The 27,165-nt window shown below is 35.1% G+C and overlaps 1 protein-coding gene across 1 annotated transcript in view; it reads left to right on the forward strand.

Moving 5' to 3' along the window:
- Nucleotides 1-27,165, forward strand: part of PCDH15 (protocadherin related 15) — a 1,196,276-nt gene that overhangs the window by 1,022,643 nt on the left and 146,468 nt on the right. Inside the window, exons 23-25 of the mRNA XM_081104785.1 lie at nt 11,328-11,633; nt 14,285-14,509; nt 23,723-23,839. Of these exons, the coding sequence (XP_080960911.1) occupies nt 11,328-11,633; nt 14,285-14,509; nt 23,723-23,839 (648 nt within the window). The remainder of the gene's footprint in view (nt 1-11,327; nt 11,634-14,284; nt 14,510-23,722; nt 23,840-27,165) is intronic.

Genomic DNA, 27,165 nt, shown 5'->3' on the forward strand with positions numbered 1-27,165 from the left:
TTTGGGAATTAGAAGATATTTTCTTTCATTAAGTGAATATCATATTGGCAAAATGCATTTTTTTGCCTTAGATATGCATGATAATGTTAATACTTGAATAATTTCCAGAAAATGCGATTATGGAGAATTTCATAGAGAATCTAATCTGGCTTTTCAATTTTTCTAGTTCCCATATGATTTTTTTTCTCAGCACTGAGGTAAGCAAATCATTTGTGAGAAAGCATGACATAACAAAAGAAAGCTCTGCGACAGATGGAAGGACAATACTCTGTGCACAGTCTTGGCTCTTTAGGGAAATATGGGCATCTTTATATTTAAGTAAAGAGTACTGGATAAAAACTTTGAGAATTAGTAGCTATGATCATAAAAACATCTGATAAGGAAAATATCATATCCTCAACGAACTTAGAGGAAATGAAAATACTTTGAAAATAGAAAGAGAACAGTACTTGACATCAGACCTTGACAGAAGGCTAAGCACAAACAGAAAGATGCCTGAGCTAACCTGATGATTGCAGCAAATGCAGGCCATGGTGATGGTAATTTCTTTTACTTAATTACTTAAAAAGTGATGACTATTGACTGCCACTCCACTGATACTCTAAAAGAGTTACCTAACAAAATAATTTGGTAAATATTTTAGGAAGTTATGTCATTGTAATGACTAATTGAAGGAACAATGCTTTTGTTAAGATGTTTATCTATTGTTATTGGGAAGTTCTTTCTTTCTTTTGACTAAAGCCGTGGTCAGCAAACCACGGCTCACGAGCCACATGCGGCTCTTTGGCCCCTTGAGTGTGGCTCTTCCACAAAATACCATGTGCAGGCGCGCACCTACAGTGCGATGGAAACTTCGTGGCCCATGCGCAGAAGTCGGTATTTTGTGGAAGAGCCACACTGAAGGGGCCAAAGAGCTGCATGTGGCTTGCGAGCCACAGCTTGCCAACCACTGGACTAAAGCATTCATTTCAACAAGGGCATATCACTCCAAAAGTGGAAGAAAATGGTTCTTGAGAGGAAAAAAAAACAACAAAACCTTTACATTTTCATGTATATAGTACAGTTAAACATACTAGTATATATATAAACAGATATACAATATATCAATATATCTATCTATGATAATACAACTTCATGGAGCTGTAGTTCAGAAGAAAAAATATCCAAAGAGTCTGTTTAGGGGGTCATATTGAAAAGGATTTGAATTCACACTGTAATGCAGTGTTGCAAAATAAAACTATTGTATTTAATCCCATAAGACAGATATATGTACAACACTGATTTTCAAACTGAACTATAAGTAGATTTCCTTAAGGCATTCTAAATGATGTAAAATGAAAATAAAAGAACACAGTATAACAATAACCTGAGAAAATCTAGGAATAAGCAGTTGTTGATATGATTGTTCACTTAATTTTCATCTAAAGAGGAAAACTTGTTACTACAAATTCTAAATGGCATTTCTAATTTCTTCACGTGATTATGTGATTGGGGTAGGAATTTTAGGTAAACGCATAATGGAAATAGCTTCAAATGAAAGTTTTGCAGAAAATATTTATTGAATATCTACAACCTGTCAATCCAAAGAACAGGCATGGAACAGGAATGAGAGCACCAGCCTGTCCTTAATGAACTGTTAATGTCACGGGGCTATAGAAAGAAAGTACTAAAGCCTTTGGTAAATGAATGTGCAGTGAGCTTAAGGAGCATAAAGATGATGCTTCTCATGTAATGAAATGTTCCTGAGAGAGGTGACCTGTGGACTGAAAAACATGCAGGTTGGGAAGTTAGGGGAGGATTTCATGATAGAATAAAGCAGACGTAAGACAGCAATGGTTACTTTAGCAAATGCACTTAGATTTAAGTCCTTGTATATGTTTGTCTATAGAAAAAAAGAGAGAATGGAGATGTTGGAGAAGTAAAAGTAACAAGTGAGATAACAAAATGTAATTCCAGTACATGACTTCCCACCATCACACAAAATGGTGTAATACTCACTAAACCCACAGTAAAGAATTACAAAATGCAAAGCAATAGGGAGAAAATATGAAAATCATGGAATGAGTTCTTCCAGATTTTTCTCTCACCTTCCATGAATGGAACAGAAATACAGGGAGTATTTGAGAAAGAGAAAGGACAATCTCACTATATGAAGACACTAATGAACATAAAACATTATTTGTTTTTTGTGTGACTATGAACCTGACAACTCTTTTCCTGAAACATCAAAGTCTTATACTCTGAGTGTTGTTCATCATTATATGATGAATGGATATTTAACAAATTTGGTACAGGGCTACATGGCCTCTTCCTCAGGCTTACTATTTAATCACTTGGTGTTAATTTGTATTCTATCATTAAGAGAACTCTAGGCTATGTTTAACCACTTAAACTGGCTTGCTTCATTTGACACTCTCAGTTCATTAGAATTAAATATCACCCAACTCTAGGAAAATACTTTATTTCCATTTTCTTGCTGTCTATTTTTATAAATAATCTTTCTTATTTCCCTCTCTACCTGAACTTCCCTCTTTTTATACATTATACTTTCTTTGGCCAAGCAATTCACAGATTCTTTTTCCTGTTGGTGCTTCCCGTTATATAATAAGTGGATGAGCTGTAACTTTAAGGCCTAGTATTTAATTGCACGACATACATAAATAACAATAGAAAGTTTGTGCCTCGGTCAAGAGGGGTCAGGGATTAGATGAAAAGGAGATATTTCTCAGAAAGCAGATGAGCAAAGTTAGAGGTGGGTTTTAAAGAATAAGATAGGGTTCAAAAACCGAAGACTGTGAAGAAGGGGGGAGAAAACACAGTGCATTTCAAGAACAGTAAGAGTGGCAGACTGTCTTATTGTTTCCAATTTTTATTTTTCTGTCCCCCACCTCATGACATCAGCCTTGGTCATATAAGATTTATCTTAACCGATGAAGTGGGAGTGTAGGTGACATGTTCCATTTCCAAGCAGGAACATGAAGGGCTTTGACTTGGTCATATCTTTTTCCCCCTAAATTACATGAACAGCCTGTATCAATAGAGGCTGGTTCTTCAGCCTCTTTCCTGGAGATGATACAGATTAGAGCAGCAAGGAATTCACAAGGGATGAGGCATGGGAGAGAAATAAACGTCAGTGATGGCAAACCACTGAGATTTTGCAGTTGTTTGAAAGCTGACTGATACGTTAAATAAACTATTCTGATTAAAATGTAGACTTTGTGTCTGAGTTTGTTGTGGGAGATTGGTGCATAAAAATAGGTTAGAACAAGATCACAGGAGCCTTGAATGTTAGGATAAAATGTAATTTATTGTGTAACTACAAGTAATTGTTTTGGCTATTGGTTATTGAACAAAACAGTCAATAAGGCACCTACTACTTGATAAAAGAAAATCTTTATTTGAACATTAACTTGGAAAACATTCATTGTACACCTATGAAGAATAGGCATTAAAATCAGCTGTGAGCAGTGTATATTTATTGTCCTCCAATTGTGTGAAATACAGTGTAGATGACGAGCAGGTAAACAGGCAAGTGCATTATGATTGTAATGATCTCAGTAACTACAGAATGATGGAGTCTCAGTGGATGGACATCTGTCTTGACTTGGGGGAGCCAGGGAAGGCAACCCCCAGAAATACCTAAGCCCTTAGGTACAGTTTACTTGAGGTTTGCTCTTTCCTAGAGTGGAAAGACTTCAAAAACACTAAAAAAAGACATAGCTTTTAAGAAAATATGGGAAGCTGTCAAACATTTTTTTTGTGGGAAAATACTACGTATGGATTTCTTTTCCTAGAATTTATCCTTTTTGATTTAGAAGGATGGCTTGCTGTCATTATGACAAGTAAGGACATGTTTAGTGTGAAATCACTCTCATGCCCCTTTCATCTCTCACTACAATTATTTTAAGAGCCTCACAATTTATAATCAGGTCATGGTCACTCACATTTTCTTCCTAATCCCTGATGAAATGACTTTAAACATAACTGGAAGTTATCATCTCTTCTCTTTGACTTTCAAATGGAATACTTTTTTTTTTTTCCCAAAAATGTAACTGATGTTTTTAGACCAGACATTGGAAAAATTTCTCAGTATGGCAATATCCATAAAATCTCTATCATGTGTCTAATACTATCTTAATCTATGTATTAGTGGCCTTAAATATTCATCGTTATTTATTTCTAGTGGCCCGGTGCACAGATTCATGCACAATGAAAGGAAATTAATTAGAAGAAATATTTTAATATTGCTATTCACCCTTTCTCTATAATAGAAGTGTCAGAGATGAAAGAAAGTTAGTAAAATGTATATAAAATTAATATATAAATTGATTAATAATAACAACATGATTTAACAACAACAAAGACATGAAATAAAAACAACAAAAAATGATATAAAAACAACTAAAACATGATATCACACTGGCTTCTTTCAGCTTCAGAGGTACATTGTCCAATAGTTGGTCTTCAGACTTATTATGTTGACAACGCTACTTTCTTTCAGCTTCAGAATGTCAACAAGAACAACCAAATTCATGATTGACAATAACAGATCAAAACACACACGTGTGATTGGTGCCAGTGAGAACTTTATATGTATCGTACATGCGGGAGTCAACGTTTATTTTTAACTTTCCGGTGCGTGTCATATGTACCTGCTGGTCGGTCAGTTGGACGGTCAGATGGATAGATGTCGGTCACTTGGCCTTTTATATATATGGATAGTAACTAAAGTGACATTTCCTTTTTGTTATGTGTTCTCTGATCATGTAAATTTTTCTGTATGTGTACTTGTTACACTAAAAGCACTGTGCACAGGTTTGATGATCTTTCATAAATGAATTATCTAATAAACACAGAAACCAAAATTCTCAGGAAAGCTTGACAACAACAAAGTTAATAGAAACTAATAGATTCAGTATGCCAGGTTAAACATGATCATAAGAAAAATGAAATGTATAAATATGCCAAACAAAAATAGGTTGATTTGTTCTATCAAAAAATATTTTTAAAATAAGTTTATGACAGAATAGAGCTTTTAAAACAGTTTCTAAGTAGATATTGAAAACCTTAAAAACAATAAACATATATATTTTAATACTGATTATTTCAAATGACCAGGTATGCTAAGTGTGTTCAATTGTCATTGGGGTGGTGAAATAAATGCTCATTAGCATCAACATTTTACAGATGAAATGAAAGATGGAAGCTTAGAGTGATTGATTCACCAAAGGCAGTAAAGTTAGTAAGGGAAAGATCTGGGCTTTTAACCTGAAGCTAGTTTATGTATATAGTAGAGTCCTTCCCTTCCCCTGGCTGCTGGCACTGGTTTTTCTCCAGGACCCGGGACCCAGGCCTTTACTGCTCTGGTCGGAGCCTTCAAGTCTTCGCCCCGCCACTTTGCGCCTATGTATGCAAATTAACTGCCATCTTTGTTGGGTTAATTTGCATACTCTCCTGATTGGCTGGTGAGCCTAGCGGAGGGATGGTCAACTTGCATGTTTGTCTATTAGGTACGATTCTAGATTCCTATGTATTAAATATGATGAAAAACTATTCAATCTGGCTATGTTTTTAGTGAGTTGATCTCAAGTACACTTACTACCATCTAACCTGTAATTCTATTTGCCATTGTTAAAAAATGAATTTGAGGCATTTGTGTGGTGAGAGAAAAACATGTACCAGCACCTTGCGATACTAAGATGCTTAACCTCTATCACACTGATAATCACAGCCCTTGAAATAGCTCAGCCTCTGTAAAGAAATAAAGACAACTAATTTATACCTTTTCCAAGTTGTTAGATGAAGGAAAAGATATTTCCATTCGTAATGTCATTAACAATGCATTGCCCAACTTCTCCTTCTGACCTTTCTGCTCAGTAACTTTCATAGTTTCCGCGCTTCAAGGTGAGAAAAGAATGTGCAGCCTCTCAAATTTCTATAAACAGGACGAGCAACAAGTACAGTGAAGCTCCCTCTCAGCTTCCCTCTGGGCTAATAGGCGCGATCTGGCAGCTCACACCTTTTCTAATAGCTGTATTTTCTTTTTGTTCTCAGAGTACTTTGTGTGTCCCTGATTGTTGTGAGAATAAACAGAGATGATTTATATCTAAACAATCTGAATGGGTATATACAACATATTTTAAATTGGAATTAATCATTGATAAAAGGTCCAAGTAATCTACCCAGAGACTTCTTGATAAAGGAGATACACATTTGAGGTTTTATCCCAATACATTCTACCCATGCAGGCAATGTGTAGGTCTCTATAGAATTCATAGCCCCCTATAGGCATACCAGTAATAGGCTTCCACTTTTATTGATGGGAAAGAGTGTATAAGAAAGACCCATGGGGGAAAAAAATGAAGAAAAAATAGGGATGAATAAATGTATAAGAAAAATATTTCCCTTTTAAATGATATGGTATAAAAGCATGCTCTAAATTTAAACTCTGATTGAAATAAATAAAAATCATTAAAAATAAAAAAGAAAAGATAGGAAAATTTTGAGAAAAAAACGGTGTTCAACACATCCGTCACTACATCATCTTCAATAAATGCCCTGGTACATGATCTGACTTTTTCTTAAATAATTACTTAGTTGTCTCTAATATACTCTAACTTTGATTTTAATGATTAAGGTTTTCCAGAAGCTTTTTAAAGCAAATATTCAGCTTTGTCCAGTGGGTCTTTATTTGACTACAGACTAGCAACCAGTTCCCAGCAAAATGCATTCACAGATAAGTAGCTGCAAATCAGGCCCCACAGTAAGGTGTATATTACAAAATGTGTTAACCATGGACAGATGATTATAAAGTTGAAGCTATTACTGTTTATTGCTTTGATGTAGTACAAGGGAAGAAGAGATGTGTGATTTTTCTTATTAACAGTCTTAATTAACTTTTAATTGATTTCTAGAAAGATAAATGGTTTCACACACTGGCTCCTTGGCTAGATACTAAACATCAATGCAAACGTCTTGACAGTACTGCTGATGACAAGGGATTTTATGTTTGATTATCTTGCCTAATATATACATACTCACCTGTAATAGGAAAGAAATGAAATTAGCTTGCTTAGCTGGTTCATGTCACCTAACTTACATGGCCCTATTTATGCTCCTTAATGAAGAGAAAAGGAAGGAAATAGCCCTGCTTTTCGCAAACATTCTGGTTTCATTGTCTCTACTAGATGTATGTCTGCGTTTCCTTGAAATTTTAGAGTATTTTTCAACAAAATATTACTGTTATTTATTCCATGAGGACTAAATATAGTTCTATTTGTGGAAACGTGGCATTCATTGAATTAAGTTGTGGGAAATCAGATCAAAATGTATGTGTGTAGTTGTGTGTTAGTGCTCTTGACTTTGAACATGTTATGCCATTTCAGCTGACTTGAGATTCTGAAACCCTACTGATGAGGATGCCCCATCTAACATTTATTTCCAATCCATCATTTAAAATGTGTTTGGATATTTTATCTCAACAAATCACCCCATTGTAAAATAGAGATACCTATATCTTTGATAATTTTAATATATGAAAAGTTTTGAAATGTTATTCTAAAAAGATTTATGGTAGACTAAAACAAATACAAGAAAGCATTTGTCACGTGTACAATTCTGATTAATAAAATGATCTCTAATTGCTAGAAATTTTTCTAGAAGAAGTGAAATTGGGATTTGAAGAATGGATGCATGATTAGAATTTCGTAGGTGAGTAAGGAATCATCATGGCGAGGTCTGAAAAAAAATGTCAAGCAGTGTATGCTGAGTCCTAGGGAAATGTGGAAAACTGATTAGACTTGAGCAGAGGCAGAGAGTTTATACAGCAGAGTGAATAGTGAGAAATGCTGAAAGTGTAGGCTGGAATTAAATCATATATAAAAGTTTAGATTTGGGTTTCTTCCTGTAGGTTGATCAACATGTTGAAAGGAGTCTATATTTCTATAACTGGAATTTCTAAATCTGGTGCATATGGTATTCCCCTTGAGAACATTGCCTTGTTCATTAAAATATTGATGGCACTTGAGAAGTTCTGAAGTAATGAGACATTTTAAATTCCCTTTATTCTTAATTTCTAAACTTTATGCATTTGAGCATTCACCATCTTAACCTGCATAGTCCATAGTTGTCATTCTATAAAATATTGAAAATACACAGATATTTCCTTGTTTTGATTACACCCTTGTTTTGATCCTGACAAAATATCACTATGTTTAATAATGCTATTTTTCAAGTTAGACCAGTAATCAGTAGTAATGCTAAGATGATCAGAGTCTGGGGTGCAATTCTAATAATTCCAGTGTTTGCTCTGAAATTCTTGATCAAAATCACACAGAATGATAAAGCAAGAAATGTAAACTAAAATAAAACCAAACAGCAGGTATATAATGAATAAAATAATTTTAAGTGTTCTATAGCAGTGTTAATACATTCATTTATATGCTAATATGTATAATTCATTTGTGCACTTAAACATTGAATGTGTGCCTACTATGTGTCAGAAGCTATAGTAGGCACTGAGCATTTAGTGAAAAAAAGAAAAGCAAATACCCCAGACCATACGGCTTACATTGTGAAAAGGTTGACAAATATTTAACAACTAATCACACTGATAAATAAAAGTGGCATAGATGACAGGCATATAAAGCTACTGACATGTGTAACAGGAGGTTCTAATTTCCACTTCAGACGTCAGAAAAAACTGCTTTGAGGAAGGGATGTTAGATTGACACTTGAAAGATGAGTGGGTGTTAGCCTGGTGAATAATAGGCAGGGGCTTCTGGAGAAGTTTTGAGGTTAGAGAGGTTTGCAATATTCTGGAACATAGTGAAATCAGCATGTAATAAGGAACCTCCTGGCTATGTTAAAGGTTTAAATATTTCCCAAGGCAATGGAAATCATTGAAGGAAGTTAAGCAGAGAACTGGTATCATTACTTTTATCTTTTATTTAAAAAAATATAACTGAAGAGAAATAATAGAAAGAAAATAATTAAGAAGTAATTTAGCAATCTAAGCCACAGTGGATGGTGGCTGGGCCCGGTATGATGAGGCTTGAGATATTTTACACCAGAAGAAGCACATTATGGATATATAGGGATTTTTCTGTAAATGCCATTATAGCGTGGACCTTGTTATTTAATACACCACATATCTCACAGCCTGTAGCTGAGCTTCATGTACTGTATGAGATGGAATGAAAGAAGAAAGAGGAGAGACTCAAAGTGTGAGAGGAACTTGACTCACCATTGTTGGTTTTGAAGATGGAGGGAATGTGCCATGAGCCAAGGACAAGGGGTAGCCTCTGGAAGCTGGGAATGTCCTACATGGCAACCAAAATAGAGATGGGGATATCAATCTGACCATCCCAAGGACCTTCATTATGTCAACAACTTGAGTGAGCAAGGAAGGTAACCTTTCTCTAAAGCCTCCAGAGAGAAGTATAGCCCGACCTATACCCTGAGTGGTGAGACCCATGTTGAACTTCAGATCTACAGAAATATAAGATAATAGACTTGTAGAAGCCGCTAAATTTGAAATGACAGTGATAAAAATATAATACAGACATATTTGAGGTATCTTTATTGGAGATATAAATTAAGCAGCTGGACATATATAGGACTATGTTATTTGCATACACAACACTTCTTCCAACACACACGCACACACACACACACACACACACACACACACATAGCATGTTAGTCAAATTAAATCATTCTGTCATAACACATTTTCCGATGTGTGGCTGAATAAAACCATAACTTGAACAAGAATCATTTAAATTGCTGATTACATAAGTGATTGATTTGGTAATCTTAAGAATTCCCACAGACAATAAAAGTCACCGAAATTTTCAAGGGTATTGGTATTATGAAATAAGACCTATTTATATCACTAGATTATATTTTTCTAGTTTCTTAAGCAGTGATTGTAGAGAAAAAGATAAAGTTTTGTGGGAGGTTTCTTTGGTGGAGGGAGGTATTGTGGATATTAAGTGATTATTGTGTCCCTGGCTCATAATGAAGCCACGTGTATAATTTTCCTTAGCAACAGTTTGAGGCACAACTATATAACATTATATGGCTTCTAAGATTTTCGTCAATTTCTCTGAAGAAAAATGATGTAGAATTATTTAACACAAACGACACAGTATTTGATAGTGAGAGGTCATAATTTATATTTACTCAAAATTTCCACATTTTATTTGATATGAAGTGATTCTATATGACTTGGAATTTTCAGTTAATATGTTATTATAACATCACCAATTCTCAATTATCATTTGGAGATTGCATTGAAATATTAAAGAAAAACCCTTTGTAGGTGCTTGATAGTCGCTATACTTTTACTCTCATTTGGATTTTGAAGAAGATTTAGTTTTATATCTCATTTTTATACGTTTATTTATTCAAATACTAATTTCACAATTATTTAAAGAGTTTTATATGTGAGGCATTGTATTAAACATGGGGCACTGAGATACTTATTTCTTGTGTACTGCTAAGCAAGATAATTAAATTCCATAAACACAGTTTTCTCATTTGCAAATTGGGACCAATTATATTTATCAATAAGAACATTGCGAGAATTAAATGAGGTAATATATATTTGTGTACATTTATGTGAAATTTCATATATAGATGAAAATAAGTGTATAAAGTACTCAAAACTATAGAATTTTTTAGAAAATATATTTTATTGATTTTTTACAGAGAGGAAGGGAGAGAGATAGAGAGTTAGAAACATTGATGAGAGAGAAACATTGATAAGCTGCCTCCTGCACATCTCCTACTGGGAAGGTGCCCGCAACCCAGGTACATGCCCTTGACCGGAATCGAACCTGGGACCTTTCAGTCTGCAGGCTGACGCTCTATCCACTGAGCCAAACCAGTTTCGGCCAAAACTATAGAATTTTAAGTTGTCACTTAGTAGCTTATGTTAAAGCAATTATGAACTAAAGGTGATTTTCTTATTTTAGAATTCAAAATGTATTAAATAAATGATAGAGGAAAATTCACTATTTTTTGAGTGAGAATTTTCTGAAATAATATTGTTATTGCGAATGACATTAATTTATAAGTTATGCTCATTTTAAATGAAGACTATTCATTAAACTATATTATATTTCCTTTCATGTTCTAGACTCTTGCATTACATTCTCATTATCTTTTAAATATTCTCCCTAGAGAAAAAAGAATATTTGGTTAGAAATATTCCATGATCCATTAACTGTTCTCTTCTAGCAAGAAGACATAACAAAATGCAATGTTGAAAAAGCTTAACAAAATGTGCTATGTGAATTTCTTTGTTTTTTTATTTCAATTAGGCAACTGACCCTGATGCTGGAATAAATGGCCAAGTGTACTACAGTTTGGGTAACTTCAATCATCTTTTTCGTATCACATCCAATGGGAGCATTTACACAACAGTGAAGCTTAACAGGGAAGTCAGGGACTACTATGAACTTCTTGTTGTGGCAACCGATGGGGCGGTACACCCTCGTCATTCAACTCTAACACTGGCCATCAAGGTGTTGGATATTGATGATAACAGTCCCGTGTTCACCAATTCAACATATACTGTTGTTGTTGAAGAGAATCTGCCAGCTGGGACCATCTTCCTTCAAGTAGAGGTAGGTGTGTGGGAGGAGCATTCATTTCATAAGTTCCACATTATAGGATTAGCTATTAGGGTAGGGTTGACAGGTTTAGCAAATCACAAAATAACACATCCAGTTAAATTTTTTATTTTATTTTTAAAATTTTTAATGGCAGGTAAACAATGAATACATTTTAATATAAGTCTCTCTCAAGCACTACATTTAAAAAAAAATCTAAGAACTCCTAGGGATACAACAAAAATAAGGGGAGAAAATGTGCCTTTGTAAGAAATTAAATAAAAAATCTAAATAGATTTTTTAATTAAAATATTAATGTTATATATTTATTATAATAATGAACAATACAGTAGTCTATAAAAAGTCAATAATCTCCCACCTTGTACCTCCAAAGTACTCCATATTAATATTTATGTTTACTCTGTCACATTTATCTTTGTGCTCACACAAGTATCAAAGATATATATGTAAAAATAAATATGCATGTATTTTTTGAATAAATTCATATATGTGCATACGTATATACACATGTAAAGAGTTACCTATATTTTACAGACATAGGGTATTGCTATACTTATTATTTTGTAATTTTTAATTTTATTTTCAGTAAACAACTGAAATTCTTCCACAAGTCTTAACTCTCCTATTTAATAGTGTCTCCATCTCCAAGCCTCCCTTTTCATTTCTCAACTGCACTATTACCAAAAACTCTGGACATTCTGATTCAGTAGGTTAAATTGGCTCAGAAATCTGCATTTTAAGCAACTACCCATCTAATTCTGACACAGGTGGTATATGAAGTATACTTTGGGGGGGAAAATTAGACCTTCCTTGACTGCAATACCCATGAATTTTGTTGGCATGGATTTAAAGAACTTGTATTTCTTTCATAGTTCAACTAAATAAATATTTAGACAATAAACATTAATAACTGACAAGAGACATATGCTGGTCACGGTGAGGGCCATTATTTCTTCCTGTATTCTTCTATTAATCTCATTCATTCATTCATTCAAGAAGTATAATTTCAACATTTATTTTATATACACTCCTCTGCTAGACTTTGAGGATTCAAACATGAACCAGACGATTATCTGCGTTCATTGAATTTTTGGTCTCATGTAGCAAGTAGACAAGTAGACTTCTAATTAAAATAGAGGTCCTCAAAGTGAGGGGCTTAGGGGATCACAGATCATAGCCTAATCTTTAGGTCAAAGAGAATGTTTCCTGGAGAAAGTTTCTAAATGGCAAACTGAAGAGTGAGAGTTATTTAAGCAAAGAAGAAGAATGGCTAGTCAAGGCAGTGGAAATAATCTTCTCAGAATCCTGGAGGAGAGAAGAGAATTAGGGGCTAAATGGCTGGAAAATGTGTATGTCCTTCTCACCATGTTAAGGAGTTGGGAGATGATCCAAAATGGAATGAAAAGCAAGAAGGATTTTAGGCAGGGAAATAAAATCTTTCTTTGATTAAAGGGAGCCAAGACTGGAAGTTCACATAAGAGGTTTTGCATTACTGCAATCAGAGCCTAACCAACCCTCACCTTCCCAGTGCCATTTTTGCTCCATTCCATGTCCCCTAACAGAGTGGCCTTTGCAAACCTGTACTACTGAGTAAAATAATCATCCTACAATCCTGCATAAAAAGCGTCCTTTCAGCTAAAAGATATAACTCCCAATTCTGAACACCTTTAAGTGACATATCACTTTTTTCCTTCAATTTTGGCATTTGTGTCTTATTTCTTTGTACAGTAACCTGGAGGGCAGAAACTGCCTTGATTCATCTTGTACATCTCTATAGTAACTTGAACATAATAACAACTCAATAAATATTAGTTAAATGAAGGGACTTATAATTGAGTGATCTCTAGAAATGTATTATAGGATACTTATGAGATGAGATGAAATTATTATATTTATCAGTTTTATTTTAGTGTTTTAATAATCCATTGTGTTTATGGAACTCACTCAATAAATTTATTTATTTATTTGGTTAATCCTCATGCAAGGATATTTTTTCCATTGATTTTCAGAGAAAATGGAAGGGAGAAAGAGAGGAGGGAGAGTGAGGGGGGGGGGAGAAAAAGAGAGAGAGAGAGAGAGAGAGAGAGAGAGAGAGAGAGAGAGAGAGAGAGATGGGTGGGTGTTAGAGAGACACATTGAATGGTTGTCTCCTGCAAGTGCTCTGACTAGGGCAGGGATCAAACCTGCAACCCAGTCACATGTCCTTGACCAGGAATAGAACCTGTGACCCCTCAGTCCATGGGCCAACACTCCAACCACTGAGCTACACTGGTTAAGGCTCAATACATTTACTTTTATTTAAAATATTTCTTTTCAAGGCTATATGGCCAGCAAGAAATAATCATCTGTGACAATACGTATTTCTTTACTGTGGTATGGTTCTTTTAATAATGATTTTTTTCAGGTAAAATAAATTTAGTAATAAATTCCACAAGGACAAAAATCTCATGTCGCTGTCTCTATTTCTCTCTTTCTCTCCTCCTCCCTCTTTCTGGTAAATTACTTAACAAACGTGCTTTTCTCTGAAACATGACTTTTGGTCAGCATTAAACTTATGCTGCCCTAAGCACTGACACGTGACTTCATCAGTATTTCATTTTTCTAGGTTGGCACTGCCACTGATATAACCATTCTTCTTGTTACAGGCCACGGATGTTGACCTTGGAGCAAATGTGTCTTATCGGATCAGAAGCCCGGAAGTGAAGCACCTTTTTGCAATACACCCATTTACAGGAGAGCTCTCCCTTTTACGGAGTTTGGACTATGAGTCATTTCCAGACCAGGAAGCAAGTATCACTTTCCTAGTGGAGGCCTTTGATATTTACGGCACAATGCCACCTGGGATTGCTACCGTCACAGTGATAGTAAAGGTAAGGAATACAGGCGACTTCTGGTTGCCTACTTTGCACTCTCTACGTGTAGCTTCTGGTTTTTATACAATAAGTCTAATATTTAGTGCAACAATTCATAATAACATAGTGGTACCAGACCCAGAACATTGATTTTTTAATTGATAAATATTTATGAAGACTTGAGAAACAACTATATTGTTTAAGAGATAAATTTGAAAGAAACACTGAAAAATTAATTCAAACATGTGGCTGCCTTAGTCTGCTGTTAGCTCTGTGACTTCAATCAAGCCATAATTTTGCCAGCCTACACTTGAGTGCAAATTTCACAGCAGTAGAGATAATAACTTTATACAGATCCTTCAGTTTTAAAAATAAAATCTTTAATAAGATGACTCTGAATGATTAAGTGTACTAAGCCTCCAGAACTAATTAGTTTAGTTTAGAACCCAAGATTCTGGAATGAAATAAGCTTTGGGATCAAGATCAAATTGGAATTGAATTCTGGTTCAATCATTTCAAGTTCTATGATTTATGGGACTTTCTTGACCTCTTTAAGTTTGTTATCTCATTCATTGTAATACCCTGTGCCAAATGATTGCCTGAAAAAGCATGGTGTCTTCAACCTTTTGGATTTCCAGTGACAGTTCTCAAGTGGATATAACGGTCACCTGAGCTGCGAACTAAACTTTCAGATTTCTCTGCACTTTCCCAAAGGAGCACTTTCCCTATGGGGAAAGCATTGCAAATGCATTTCTACTGTTGCATTTCTGCCTAGAATAAGAGAAAGTCAGGTTCTGGGGATGACGTCAAGTCTTGAAAGGTGCTTTCAGTCAAGGACTCTGTACACAAGGTTATAAGGTACACAAGGTAATAGGCAACTTCTCCACAATGCTCATTTTCATAGTGTAAATGATGGAATTAAAAACGCATGGCTTTCCTTGAGTTTTTAATTGATGGTTAACTAATAAACAACTAAAAATTATATTGGTTTTGTTAGAAAATACCAATATGAGAACATAAAATATTGTTTAGGACTTAACCAATCTATAATTAGCATAACTATCATGTAGGTTAATGCTTTAATACTTGACTGCAAGGTCTTTGGGTCTGGTTTTTTGTGTGTTTGTTTGTTTGGTTTGGATTTATTTGTGATAATCCTGCAATCAGAGTGGGACGCAGGGAGTATTCCACTGCCTTTTCTGACTGAGGTTTATCTGCTAGTACCCACCTGAGGCTATTTCTTCCATCATGGCCTGCTGTCTCCTCTAAACTACCCTGGAAAGGGGAGCATGAGTCCCTTCCATTCTCAGATGCCTTAGAGCAGTCTGGAGAGTCCTGTTAGGGTCTGAGTTCCTTTTTTCTCAGGGATCCACAATGACTCTGTACCTATATCCATAGTGTGTCTCTCTATCCTAAGAAATGTATAGATAATGGGAAATGTATCTATTTCAGGGAGTTAAAATTTTATTCAGCATTAAGGTCTCTTTGGGAATCAGTATTTGAACTATCAAAGTCTTTTCTTAGTCACCTCCTTTTCTGTTTGTGTATCCTCCCTCCCCTGAAACAATGCTCTGGTAGCCTCGGGGAGGTTCAAGGGACAGCACAAAACCACCAATGACCTGAGGGACTTCAATTCATATTTTGAAATATTATGTTGCCACACTATTGTGGTATGACACATAGAAATTTAGAATCTTTTTTCAAGAACATATTAGGAACATGATACTATTAGTGGTTAGGAAGATGTTGGATAGGCAAAGAAATGAAAAAGACTAAGATACGTTTGACCTGCATAAACTAACTAGTGCAAAACGGCTTCCAGAGCAGGTGACATTTTTAAACCATCTTACCCTGGTCTTCTCTTGTCTACCCATGTGGCTCAGTGGAATTTAGCATTAAAAACATTTAAAATAGAATAAAAAGGTCCTTCTCGGACAATTTTGGACAATAAGGGAAGAAAAGGCTTGTTTCTAATGACTTTCCCTCTATTCTTTCCAGATCCAAAAAGGGATACTCAAATAGTGTAGCCATCTATCTAGGATGAATGTGATGGGTAGTAGAAAATTATAACCTTCATAGACTCTGACATGGCTGCTTGAATTTTTTCTCTTTGTCTTGGACTTTTTTTTTTTCTAGAATTCATTGGAGTCAAATTGAATCAAAACATATGAAGTAAATAAGCAAGCTTGTTCTAAATAAGCCTCATTCTTTATCTGAGCTCAAGACTTAAATTTCATTGCCTGTTGCTTGAGCACCCTTTATTGCAATAGAGGGGTGTCACTCAGTGGTTCTTATCATTTACCTTACTTAGAGAAGTAAAACCAATGTATTGGTTAAGTCTTCTTGACCTATACACATTTATTTCTGATTTATTGTACATTTAAAGCAAATCTTATCAAGATTTAATTCTAGATATTTTCAGTGCCATTTTTTTTTCTTTTTCAAGTGATATAAGCATAAAATATTTGCAGAATATTTTCCCAAAAACAGACTGACACTTGCTTTCTTTTCTCCTTATCACTCAAGGTGAAAGAGAACTTTCAAAGTCTCTTGTCTACTATCAGACTTGTTTGTTTTGAAAAGAAACTGGAATAGAATTCTCATCTCTCCACATATGTAGATCTTTTCTAAGCTTGCAAATTTCCTGCTATTGGTTTGTTTACTTGCAGTACTGACAAGCTGCTTTGCTGATAACATAATTGCATGGTATTTGCTAAGAGATATTTCTACTGAAAACAGTCACCACAGGGAAAGCATCTTGAAGATCTCTCTTTGAAAATGAGCAGAAATATAATTTCTTTTGTAAAAAAAGAAATATCTAGTGTTTATAACTAGTCCATCAAATTTATTTAAAACTGGAGTGAGAATAGGGAAATTAAAGTAATATTCAGAAGGAAAAATATTTCTACACCAGCGGTTCTCAACCTGCGGGTCGCGACCCTTTTGGCGGTCAAACGACCCTTCTTTCACAGGGGTCGCCTAAATACATCCTGCACATAAGATATTTACATTATGATTCATAACAGTAGCAAAATTACAGTTGTGATGTAGCAACAAAAATAATTTATGGTTGGGAGTCACCACAACATGAGGAACTGTAGTAAAGTGTCGCGGCATTAGGAAGGTTGAGAACCATTGTTCTACACTAATAAGAAAATATAATTATATGACAGACCCCTGCAAAGAGCTCTCTTGGTCACACATTTTAAGGACCCAAAACAAAACCAATTATCATAAAAAATAATATGGATTTTTATTGCAAAGTTTTTGTAGAACATTCATAAAACAAGGCCTATTTCATTGCACATTTATTGGTAGACAATTAGATGATATGGATGAATCTCTGCAAAATAAAAATAACATTCTAAACAGTTTAAAACATAAAATTCAGAGAAAAATCTTACCTTATACACTGAATTCTAATATACAACAGAAAATACACAGAAAGAAAAGCTCTGTTCTCTATGGAAAGCCAAAAGCTGAATACAGGACACGGCAGTTGAAATATATTAATGGATATACACTACTTGGCAGCATTGAAAGGGCTGTGGAAGACTTGTCCAAGATAAAAAGATGATTTCAGTCATTTTGCTGATGGTCATTTTAGATAGAATGGCTGCACAGGAGTAGGAGAGTGAGGGAGACGGGGTTAGTAGGAGCAGGTATAAGAGGGGCCAGGAATAGGTGGAAGGATCAGAAATGAGCGACTATCCATTAGGGCCAAGGTTGATGGAAATACAATGTATCTTGGAAGATGACGTTAGCATTTTCATCTTTCAAAGGGGTTTCCTCCTCCAGGTGGAAAATAAATGTTTCTATGCCCCCAAACATATAGAAAATAGGCTTTTCTAGCTTTACTATAGAAACTCAGTGTCCAGCATCAAACCCTGGACGCTCGACAGGCATTGGTGAGCTGCTGATGCTCCATGGTGACAGTATTGGTAGTGTCCTAGTTTGGATTCGGTCAGAGGAGTTATGTTGTGAGAGACCAGGAGATAGTCCAGTACTCAAACAAATACTGTAAGAAATTCTGGACATTTCAAGATTTACAGCATATTTCCTTCCCTTCCTTTGGAAGGGGGAAATTGAATTAAAGATGATTTCAATGAACCAGCTAATGGGAGTATGTTTGAACAGAGTAATCATTATTTTTTTGCAGCTTGGAGTTGATTTTTCCTTTGGAGTTGGTCGATGTTTTTTCCCCTGGAGTTCGTTGACCTGGAGATATCCTTGTTTGGGACTATAGTCATCAAATGTTCCCCTCTAGTATATTTTTCACTATTATATTCTTGTTTAGTATATTTTTTTTCTAATATATTAACCAGGAAGTTTAAAGAATGTGAATACATCAGGGAGGGCATGTCATAGGCTGAGTAAGATAGTTTCATAAAGTATCTGCATACTCTGCTACTCTAGAATTTTACAACTAAGATGTGACATGTTACCTCTAAAGAATCAAATAAGGGGGAACATATAGAAATGCCTATGCCCAGAGATTTTACCCTTCAAGGATTATCATATTTCCCCTGCCTGAGACAGGCTTGGTACTGCCACAAGTCTCCAAAATTGAATGTCCTCCTAATGGGGACAATAGATGCTGATAAGCCTTACTGGTTACTGCTAGGCATGGCCATTATTTCCCAATCCCATCATTCCTGTGGCTGCTATCTTCATCCTGATGAAGTGGCCACCACGTTTGGGGAGCATGCTTGATATGTTGGAATCTTCCATATATTCTCTAAAAACTTTAATTCACCAAAGTCATAAAATATCCCAAACACTATTAGTTTGTGTCTCTAATATCGCAATATCTTCCGGGTCTCTGAGGATATATTTCATAGAGTATTAGCTCCTCAAGATAGATTTGGAAAACACTGGGCTATGCAAAAGTAAACAGATCTCTCGCTGCATTGGTGTATACATTCATATAGGAGCCTTCAATGTACTGATAAACCTTGAGAATCTCAAGAAAAAAATAGTGATTTCCCATATTTGATCATGGGATTCTTTTTGGTTGTGAAGTTTCTGATTGGACTCATTTTTCAAGGAATGCAACTTAGGGAAAAAACACACAACATTATTAGGTTTTAGTGAAAATAACTATTTCCAGATTTAAATATTGAATAAACTGCTTTAAATATATAACTATAACTGCAACAACTCTCTTTTTAGCAAAGAAAGCTTTATGAATAATTATAACAATTATCTTCAGGGAAATAAATTAGCACTATACAATGTTTAGACCAGGGGTCGTTGGCAAACTTTTTGACTCGAGGGCCACAATGGGTTCTTAAACTGGACCGGAGGGCCGGAACAAAAGCATGGATGGAGTGTTTGTGTGAACTAATATAAATTCAAAGTAAACATCATTACATAAAAGGGTACGGTCTTTCTTTTTTTTTAGTTTTATTAATTTCAAACGGGCCGGATCTGGCCCGCGGGCTGTAGTTGGCCCACGGCTGGTTTAGACGCTCACCAGATTGCCAAGATAAAAGTATAATAACTAGTTGAAAGAATTTTTTAATCTAAAATATTACTGGAAAGAGATATCTTAAAAGTTATATGTGCATTTTTAAGTGAAAATCACACTTAAGTCATCTTACATATAATGTTCTGAAGACTTTGCCATTTCTCTTTCTCCTTGCATCCACATATCAGAATGAGGCTTTTAGGATCTGATATAACAGAATTAAATCATAGCTGTATCCTTTGTTGCAGGATAACAATGAGCAATTTAATCTCTGTAAGCTTCAGTTTCCGTATATATAAAACAGGAATAATAGTAATAATAATAACTACTATATTTTGTGAAAGTTAATGGAAATGATACATTTGATACACTCAGCATTTTCCTGATATACAGTAAAAATGAACCATACTGACACACGCACACACTCATGTAACTATTATGCACTTTTGAGAAAGTCTAAAATGGGGTGATATTGTTAGAATTTGTTCATAGACCTGAGCTCAGAATATGCACTCATTGTCTCAATTTACCATAATGTCATGGTTTAGAAAAATTCCAAAAATGTGTCACTACCTTTCCCCCCTACATACCATTGCAACAGAGGGAACGAGAAAGCAATAGAATGATGTATTAAATCACTGGGTGTGTCACCATTGCACAGTGTTATCCTCCTCTAATTTAGCTATTGATTTGGAAAAGCTATTTCAGCTGCCAGAATGCATGAGTGATGGGGACGTTGTTCAGATAACAGAAATGCATCCTATGGTAATGTAGCTAATTAAACTCCGTGCTATACACTCTCATCATAGCCTTGTACTGTCTCTTTCATGACATGCATCACACTTGACATTATGCATTTAGTTTTTGCTTTCCACACTGAACTCTAACCCCAGTACCAGCAGGCACTATGCCTTTCTTCGTGGTAGCAATACCCCAACACCCAAAGTACTGTCTAATGCCCAGTAGGATTTCCATCAATATTTGTGATACTGAGAGCCATGCTGTACATAAAACTCATATGTTTCCTCCTAGCCAACTGTACCTTCAGGTGAGTTTTTATGTGATTGATACATGGGGCCAAATTGCAAGTTTACTAGTCAATATTTTTAAGAGCAGGGTGGTGTTCTAGTTGAGAACCATTATGACATTCGGAACAGACTTTAGAAACATGAAAACTAGTTATTGGTCAGATCAAAAATATAACCACAGAAAGCAAATTATTGAGGGTCTTGGTGATAAAATTGACAAAAGGACAGAAAAGGAAATCTTTCTTTTTGCCACTACTACCCTCTAGTGGAGTAATGGCTAACAGAAAGGGGCTTGTTTTTGGAGAGTGAAGCTTATCCTTGATTTTAGGCATAATAGAGCATTTGTACAGAAGCAAGTCATGTGTACATTTTTCTTCAATATCCCTGGAGCATAAATATACCCAACTAATGATTATGCCCAATGGCATTACATTTCAATAAATGTTATCATTTGAAGTAATGCATGGTGCAAGAACTCTGGGCAACTGGCTATACATTTTAACCACAATAAAAGATTATTATCCCCAAATGTGTGCAATGTACCATAAGAAGAAGTACTGCTATAATAATTATATTGATTCTTCATCCTGTCAATGGCAAGCAACATAAAATTAGGGACATTAATGTTTCAGTGGTCTTCAGTTATTACAGCCTTTGGTTTGCATCAAATCAGTTGGCCGGATTAAAACATGACCACTGTGCATTCAGTTAGAAGGCGAATCTAGTGAATACTTTCTCGGCAAAAAATAGGCCTGTATTCAACACTTTTAGCAGCTGTGTGGACATAATTGGAAAAATATCATATCTTCTTTTTATTTTCTGAAGAATCCAGTTATCCAAAAAGTACCTTGTAACATTAAGGTTCCAGATGCGCCCCCCCCCCCCCGGGGGGGAAGGAGGAGAAGAAACTTCATAAGAGCATATTGAGTTTATATGACTTTGGGTGCAGAACAATTAAAATGCTGGGCTTCTTCTTTTCCAGCCTTTAGAAGTTACAGTTTAGAAGTGCAAGAGGATTTCCATCCTTTAAAAGACAGGATTCACTCATTAGAAGTAACTGGTACTCTTGAAAACAGCAAGAGACAGAGTGTATGCAACTTACTCCAGACCCTGCCACCTCAAGATCAACACCTTACACTGCCCTCAGTATAGAGAACCAGCTCCCTGGGTTCATTTACTTGTTCAGATTCCAAAGCTCATAATTTACAAAAGAACTCTTTCATTTTATGGGAGAGGGTGTGAATACTATATGTCAAACAGAGAAAACAATTTTCCTTCCAGTTTTACGCATAGTTCAAGACCTCCTATTTCTTATTGGAGTCTACAGGTTTCTTTATATTCACAACTTAGAAGTCAACTCTATGGTGAACATAGAACAAGCTCTACTTGATTGTAATAGATAATTATCCTGACCTCTTTGAAAAGAGGTGTTTATAATCAGTTAATTAGGGTGCTCGCAATTTACATCGTACATGAAAATTGTTGTCACAGAGAAAATATCAAAGACTATGTAGAATAATTTTCTTCTTATGTTTCTAATAACAAGTGAGAAAAAGATGACCTGGAGAGTAAGGTAATTAAGTGATGTAGCTTCGGGCTCAAATGTGTTTGACCCAAATTACCCAAAACAATGCAGGGCATACTGATTATTTTAAAATAAATAAGTTTACAAAATTTAAATCAGCCAATTTAATAAGCATTGCTTTTGAGAAAAAATAATAAAATGCAATTCTCCATAAAGGATAAAATGCTTGAGAGTAAAAAATGGTCTTGCTCTCAGGGGACCAGGTTTATCAGGTTAGCTCTGCCAACTAAGTCAAGTCACTAGTTTAGTAAACTATCTGGTAGGATCAATATCTTTACCTGTCAAATGGCAGTAAAGTGACATGAAGACAGGGGCACCTTTTGCTTGAGTCACCACAGTGTACACAGTGCTTATACTTGGTCATAAAAATGGTAGGAACTTGATAAATACTTGTTTAATGGGTGACACTACATAAATAAAAAGCCACTTATATCACTGAATTATGAAACTAAAAATGATGCATATCAAATACTTAGAAAAAATACTTAATTATCATTGTTTTCCATGTATAAGAACATCTAATCCTGTTTGTCCTTATCGTAGTGTGCTATAGGAAAAAACATTCTTTAATCAGTTCACAGTTATACTAGTAAATATGTAGGGTGGTGTCAAAGGATGTTTCATACTTTGCATTTGAAATGTTCTAATCATGCCATTATGCGAAGTATATAAAGACTTTGAAGTTGCAACAGAAACATTGGAGTGCTTTTGAAAATAGTAACAACAAAACAAACATAAAAACACCATCTTCTATACTTGTCTCATTGGCTGGCACTTTTTATATAATTTGTTTTTTCATTATTTCCAGCGTTCAGTAAGACATCATTTCAATAAGAGTATCTTTAGAGAACATTTCAAACATTACTCCAGTCTCTAAAAGGTGTATTTGGTTTGCAGGTGGGCGCGGGGGTGATGGAATGTTTACTCCAGCAGAACGGCCTTCTGTTGATACCATACATGTAATAATGTACAGGCACGCTGGCAGTCTCCTCTGGGGCCCCATTCTGAAGTGAGAGTAATGGAATAGAGAGGATTGAGGCTGACAGTGGCAAATGGGTTGTATGATATGAAGAGATGGAGCCGGTCAAGTAACTGGGTACCTTACCCAGTTTCAGTCCAAGCACTAACCTTTTAATTGTGTTTTCCAGGATATGAATGATTACCCTCCAGTGTTTAGTAAACGCATCTACAAAGGGATCGTGGCTCCAGATGCTGAGAAGGGTACACCAATCACAAGCGTTTATGCTGAGGATGCAGACCCTCCTGTAAGTAAAGGACGTTGATCAATATTCTGTAGTAAGGAAACCGTGAACGCTCGTGAGTGAATGACCCAGTTCACTCTGTGTATTTCACTTTGTGTATTTCATTCTGTTCACTCACCCATTTTATGTTCTCTCACCTGTTGCAGCTACAGGTACAGACTATATTTCAAATGATTATTGTTGAAGTTAAACAATTAAGGATAAGCTTTTTGTCTCACTATAATTCAAAATTTACTATTCACCAATGTATCTAGTACTAATGATAAATATATAGAGACATAATTGTCTACATGTGGAGCCAGTATAAATTGGAGTCTTTATTTAGAAAAGTTAAAGTTGAGTAAAGGTAGGTTTTATCCTTATATGTTTTCCATTATATTCATGTATAATTATTTTATTATCAAACTCTAAATCAACATATGATACAATACTCATATTGAATGTGTTAATTTGGGTAAACTAATATCTTAACATCACTTTTAGATGACACTACATATGGGTGACACTACATAAATAAAAAGCCACTTATATCACTGAATTATGAAAGTAAAAATGATGCATATCAAATACTTAGAAAAAATACTTAATTGTCATTAAAAAAATTATTTTTCACCCAGGATTTAACCTTATTAAGATATCCCAAATTGCCTTTCAAGATTTAGGGGTTTTAATTAAAACAGTATTATAGCAGAAATGAGGCAAATTTTTCTAATGCATTAAAAATAGAATATTGAAGTAATAGTATCTATATAAAATGCTTTCTAAAAATAGTTTGAGTACTTTATAAATGCTAGTTTTTCTCTTAATGACCAAATGATGAAGATGTATTTATATTTTTTTTTTTTACTGGAGTGAACTCACACTCTTAAGTCAGTGGCTGATATATTATAAAAATATCAAAGGTGTTGAATAACATATTTTAGAAAAGTGGAAAAAATATATAAAACACCTGAATTTTATAAGAGCTTTTAAAGTTCTGTTTCATATTCCTAATATAAATAGTACTTATGTACTGCTATTTACCTTATAAAGGTGAACAGCAGTAGTCGTAACAGTTTTTAGCTTCAATTGTGACATCATATAAAGTCTTTTTGACTAAGAGGACTTGGAAATAGTAATGTGAAGGTGAAAGCAGTGAACTTTCACGCAGAAGCTCCTTTCTTTGAGTGTGCTATGATGTCTTTGAAACATTACATCTCAGGAAATATGATAGGCAAAATGTCATAGTCTTTTTTTTTAATTGAATTGACTGGGGTGACATTGTTATATTATATATGCGTCAGGTGTATAATTATGCAATATATCATCTGTATATTGTATTGTGTGTTTACCACCCCAAGTCAAGTCTCTTTCCATCACCATTTTTTTTTAATTTATTGCTTAAAGTATTACAAAGGGTATTACATATGTGTCCATTTTATCCCCCCGCCCTAGACAGTCTCCATCACCATTTATCCCCCCTTGACTCTCTTCTACCTCCCCCAACCCCCCTTCCCCTCTGGTCATCACCATACTGTTGCCTGTGTCCATGGGTCTTTCATTTTTTTCTTTGTTTAATCCTTTCACTTTCTCATCCAGCCCCCAACCCCTTTCCCTTTGACAGCTGTCAGTCTGTCCCCTGTATCAATGAGTCTGTCTCCACTTTGTTTGTTAGTTTATGTTGTTCATTGGATTCCACATATAAATGAAGTCATAGTCGAACACACTAATAGAGATGGTAAATGTGAAATAGGTGGTTTGTCTGCCTTTTAAGTAAACTCTCAGAGATACAGAATAGTTTCAAATTAGGAATATACGTTCAGTTCTATTCAAGACATGCTTTGGACACCAATTCCATAATGGTCATTGTGCAAACCAGGTTTTGCTCCCCAGAAACTGATTCAGCATCTTAGCAGATTCAGATTTCAGAGAAATTTTCATCAGTGCAGAATTTAAGATAATATTAAGGTTAATGGCATAAATGATGAAAGAATAAAATTGCTGGTCACCAATGTGGGGCAGATCTCAAAGATGGCAAAATCCTCACTTTACTTTTGGCACCTGTGACCTTGTTACCTGGTTTGACATTCAGGTCACTGTACTGATGTGAGAGAAGCTGTCTTTAGTCCATTGTCCATTTTATAAAGCTATATTACTTATTTAGAGAGCAGACCCTGTTTTTATGCCCTGCCTCTCTCATGGAAATTTACCAGGCTCAAATCCGCATTTCTTTGAAAGTTCTTAGGTTGGCATTCCCAGTACTTTTTAACATTTAATATATGATCCTGACTTTTTATTAGATGGAAGTTGATTGCCAGTCATTCAGTTGGACTGCTGAGCATACCTTATTTCGGTTAGTGAATATGTATGATATCAGACTCAGTTTTAATCCTTGAAACACTAGCAACCTTTTGGTATAACCCATATTCAGCCTGTTCTCCAATTATTGCTGCAAATGAGGCCCCTTAAATAAGCATAGTTCCAATTTGGCTGCACCTACACCAATTTGAAATAAAAGCTCAATTCCATGAAAATTTTCAGAAAGAAATATTACAGTTTTCAAAAATATTATGATCGCATTTTACTTCCATTATTTAATGTTGGAGTCTTAAATACAGACTAAGTATTTGTTGGATGAACTTGTCAAGTGTTTTCTACTTGTTCCTATTATAAACATGTATTAATTACGAGATAGTTTCAGATAGTTTCAATTTCATACCCTTCACATCACCTCTGTCAGTTCTATAAGTTGGGGCTACAAGTATCTGTGGGGACACTATGTTTACATAAAGGTCTCCCTTCCAAAGTAGAAAGTAATGACCTTTAGGGCAGGGATCACAACGTACTCGAGTTTGTATTCCCACATCTAACTCTATGCTTGGTACTTAATAGCCTGTTAGAAAAATTGGTTGGATAATTCAAATAAATGATTAAATTAATGTTTATATCGATGCTCTTCAGAATTGACAAATTGAGAGTTCTTTAGAAATTTAGTTATTTGTGACCCTGAGAAAATGTCATAGTGTGTAAGCCTCAGTTTGGCTATTTGAGGGCTGTAGAATTAAGGGAGGTGGTGCATATGCTTAGCACAGTTTCCGCACCCTTCTATAGCAGGTATTGTTAGAACTCTGCAATAATAATTTCATTTCTAGAGGTTGGCTACATTTTTTTAAGGCATCTCGTTTCTTTTGAATGAAGTGAGACCGTCCATTTTAAAGTAGAAAATAGCAACAACAAAATCTTTTGAAGTATCAGATGGAGAAACCGGGTAAGGTCTTAGAGCCAGAGCGAGCATTGTTGCTGAATATAAATTAAAAATTATAAAATGCATGTTGTGCAAAACGAAAGTG

This window comes from Myotis nattereri (genome assembly GCF_964212035.1).
Source record: "Myotis nattereri genome assembly, chromosome: 13".
In the NCBI taxonomy this organism is placed as follows: domain Eukaryota; kingdom Metazoa; phylum Chordata; class Mammalia; order Chiroptera; family Vespertilionidae; genus Myotis; species Myotis nattereri.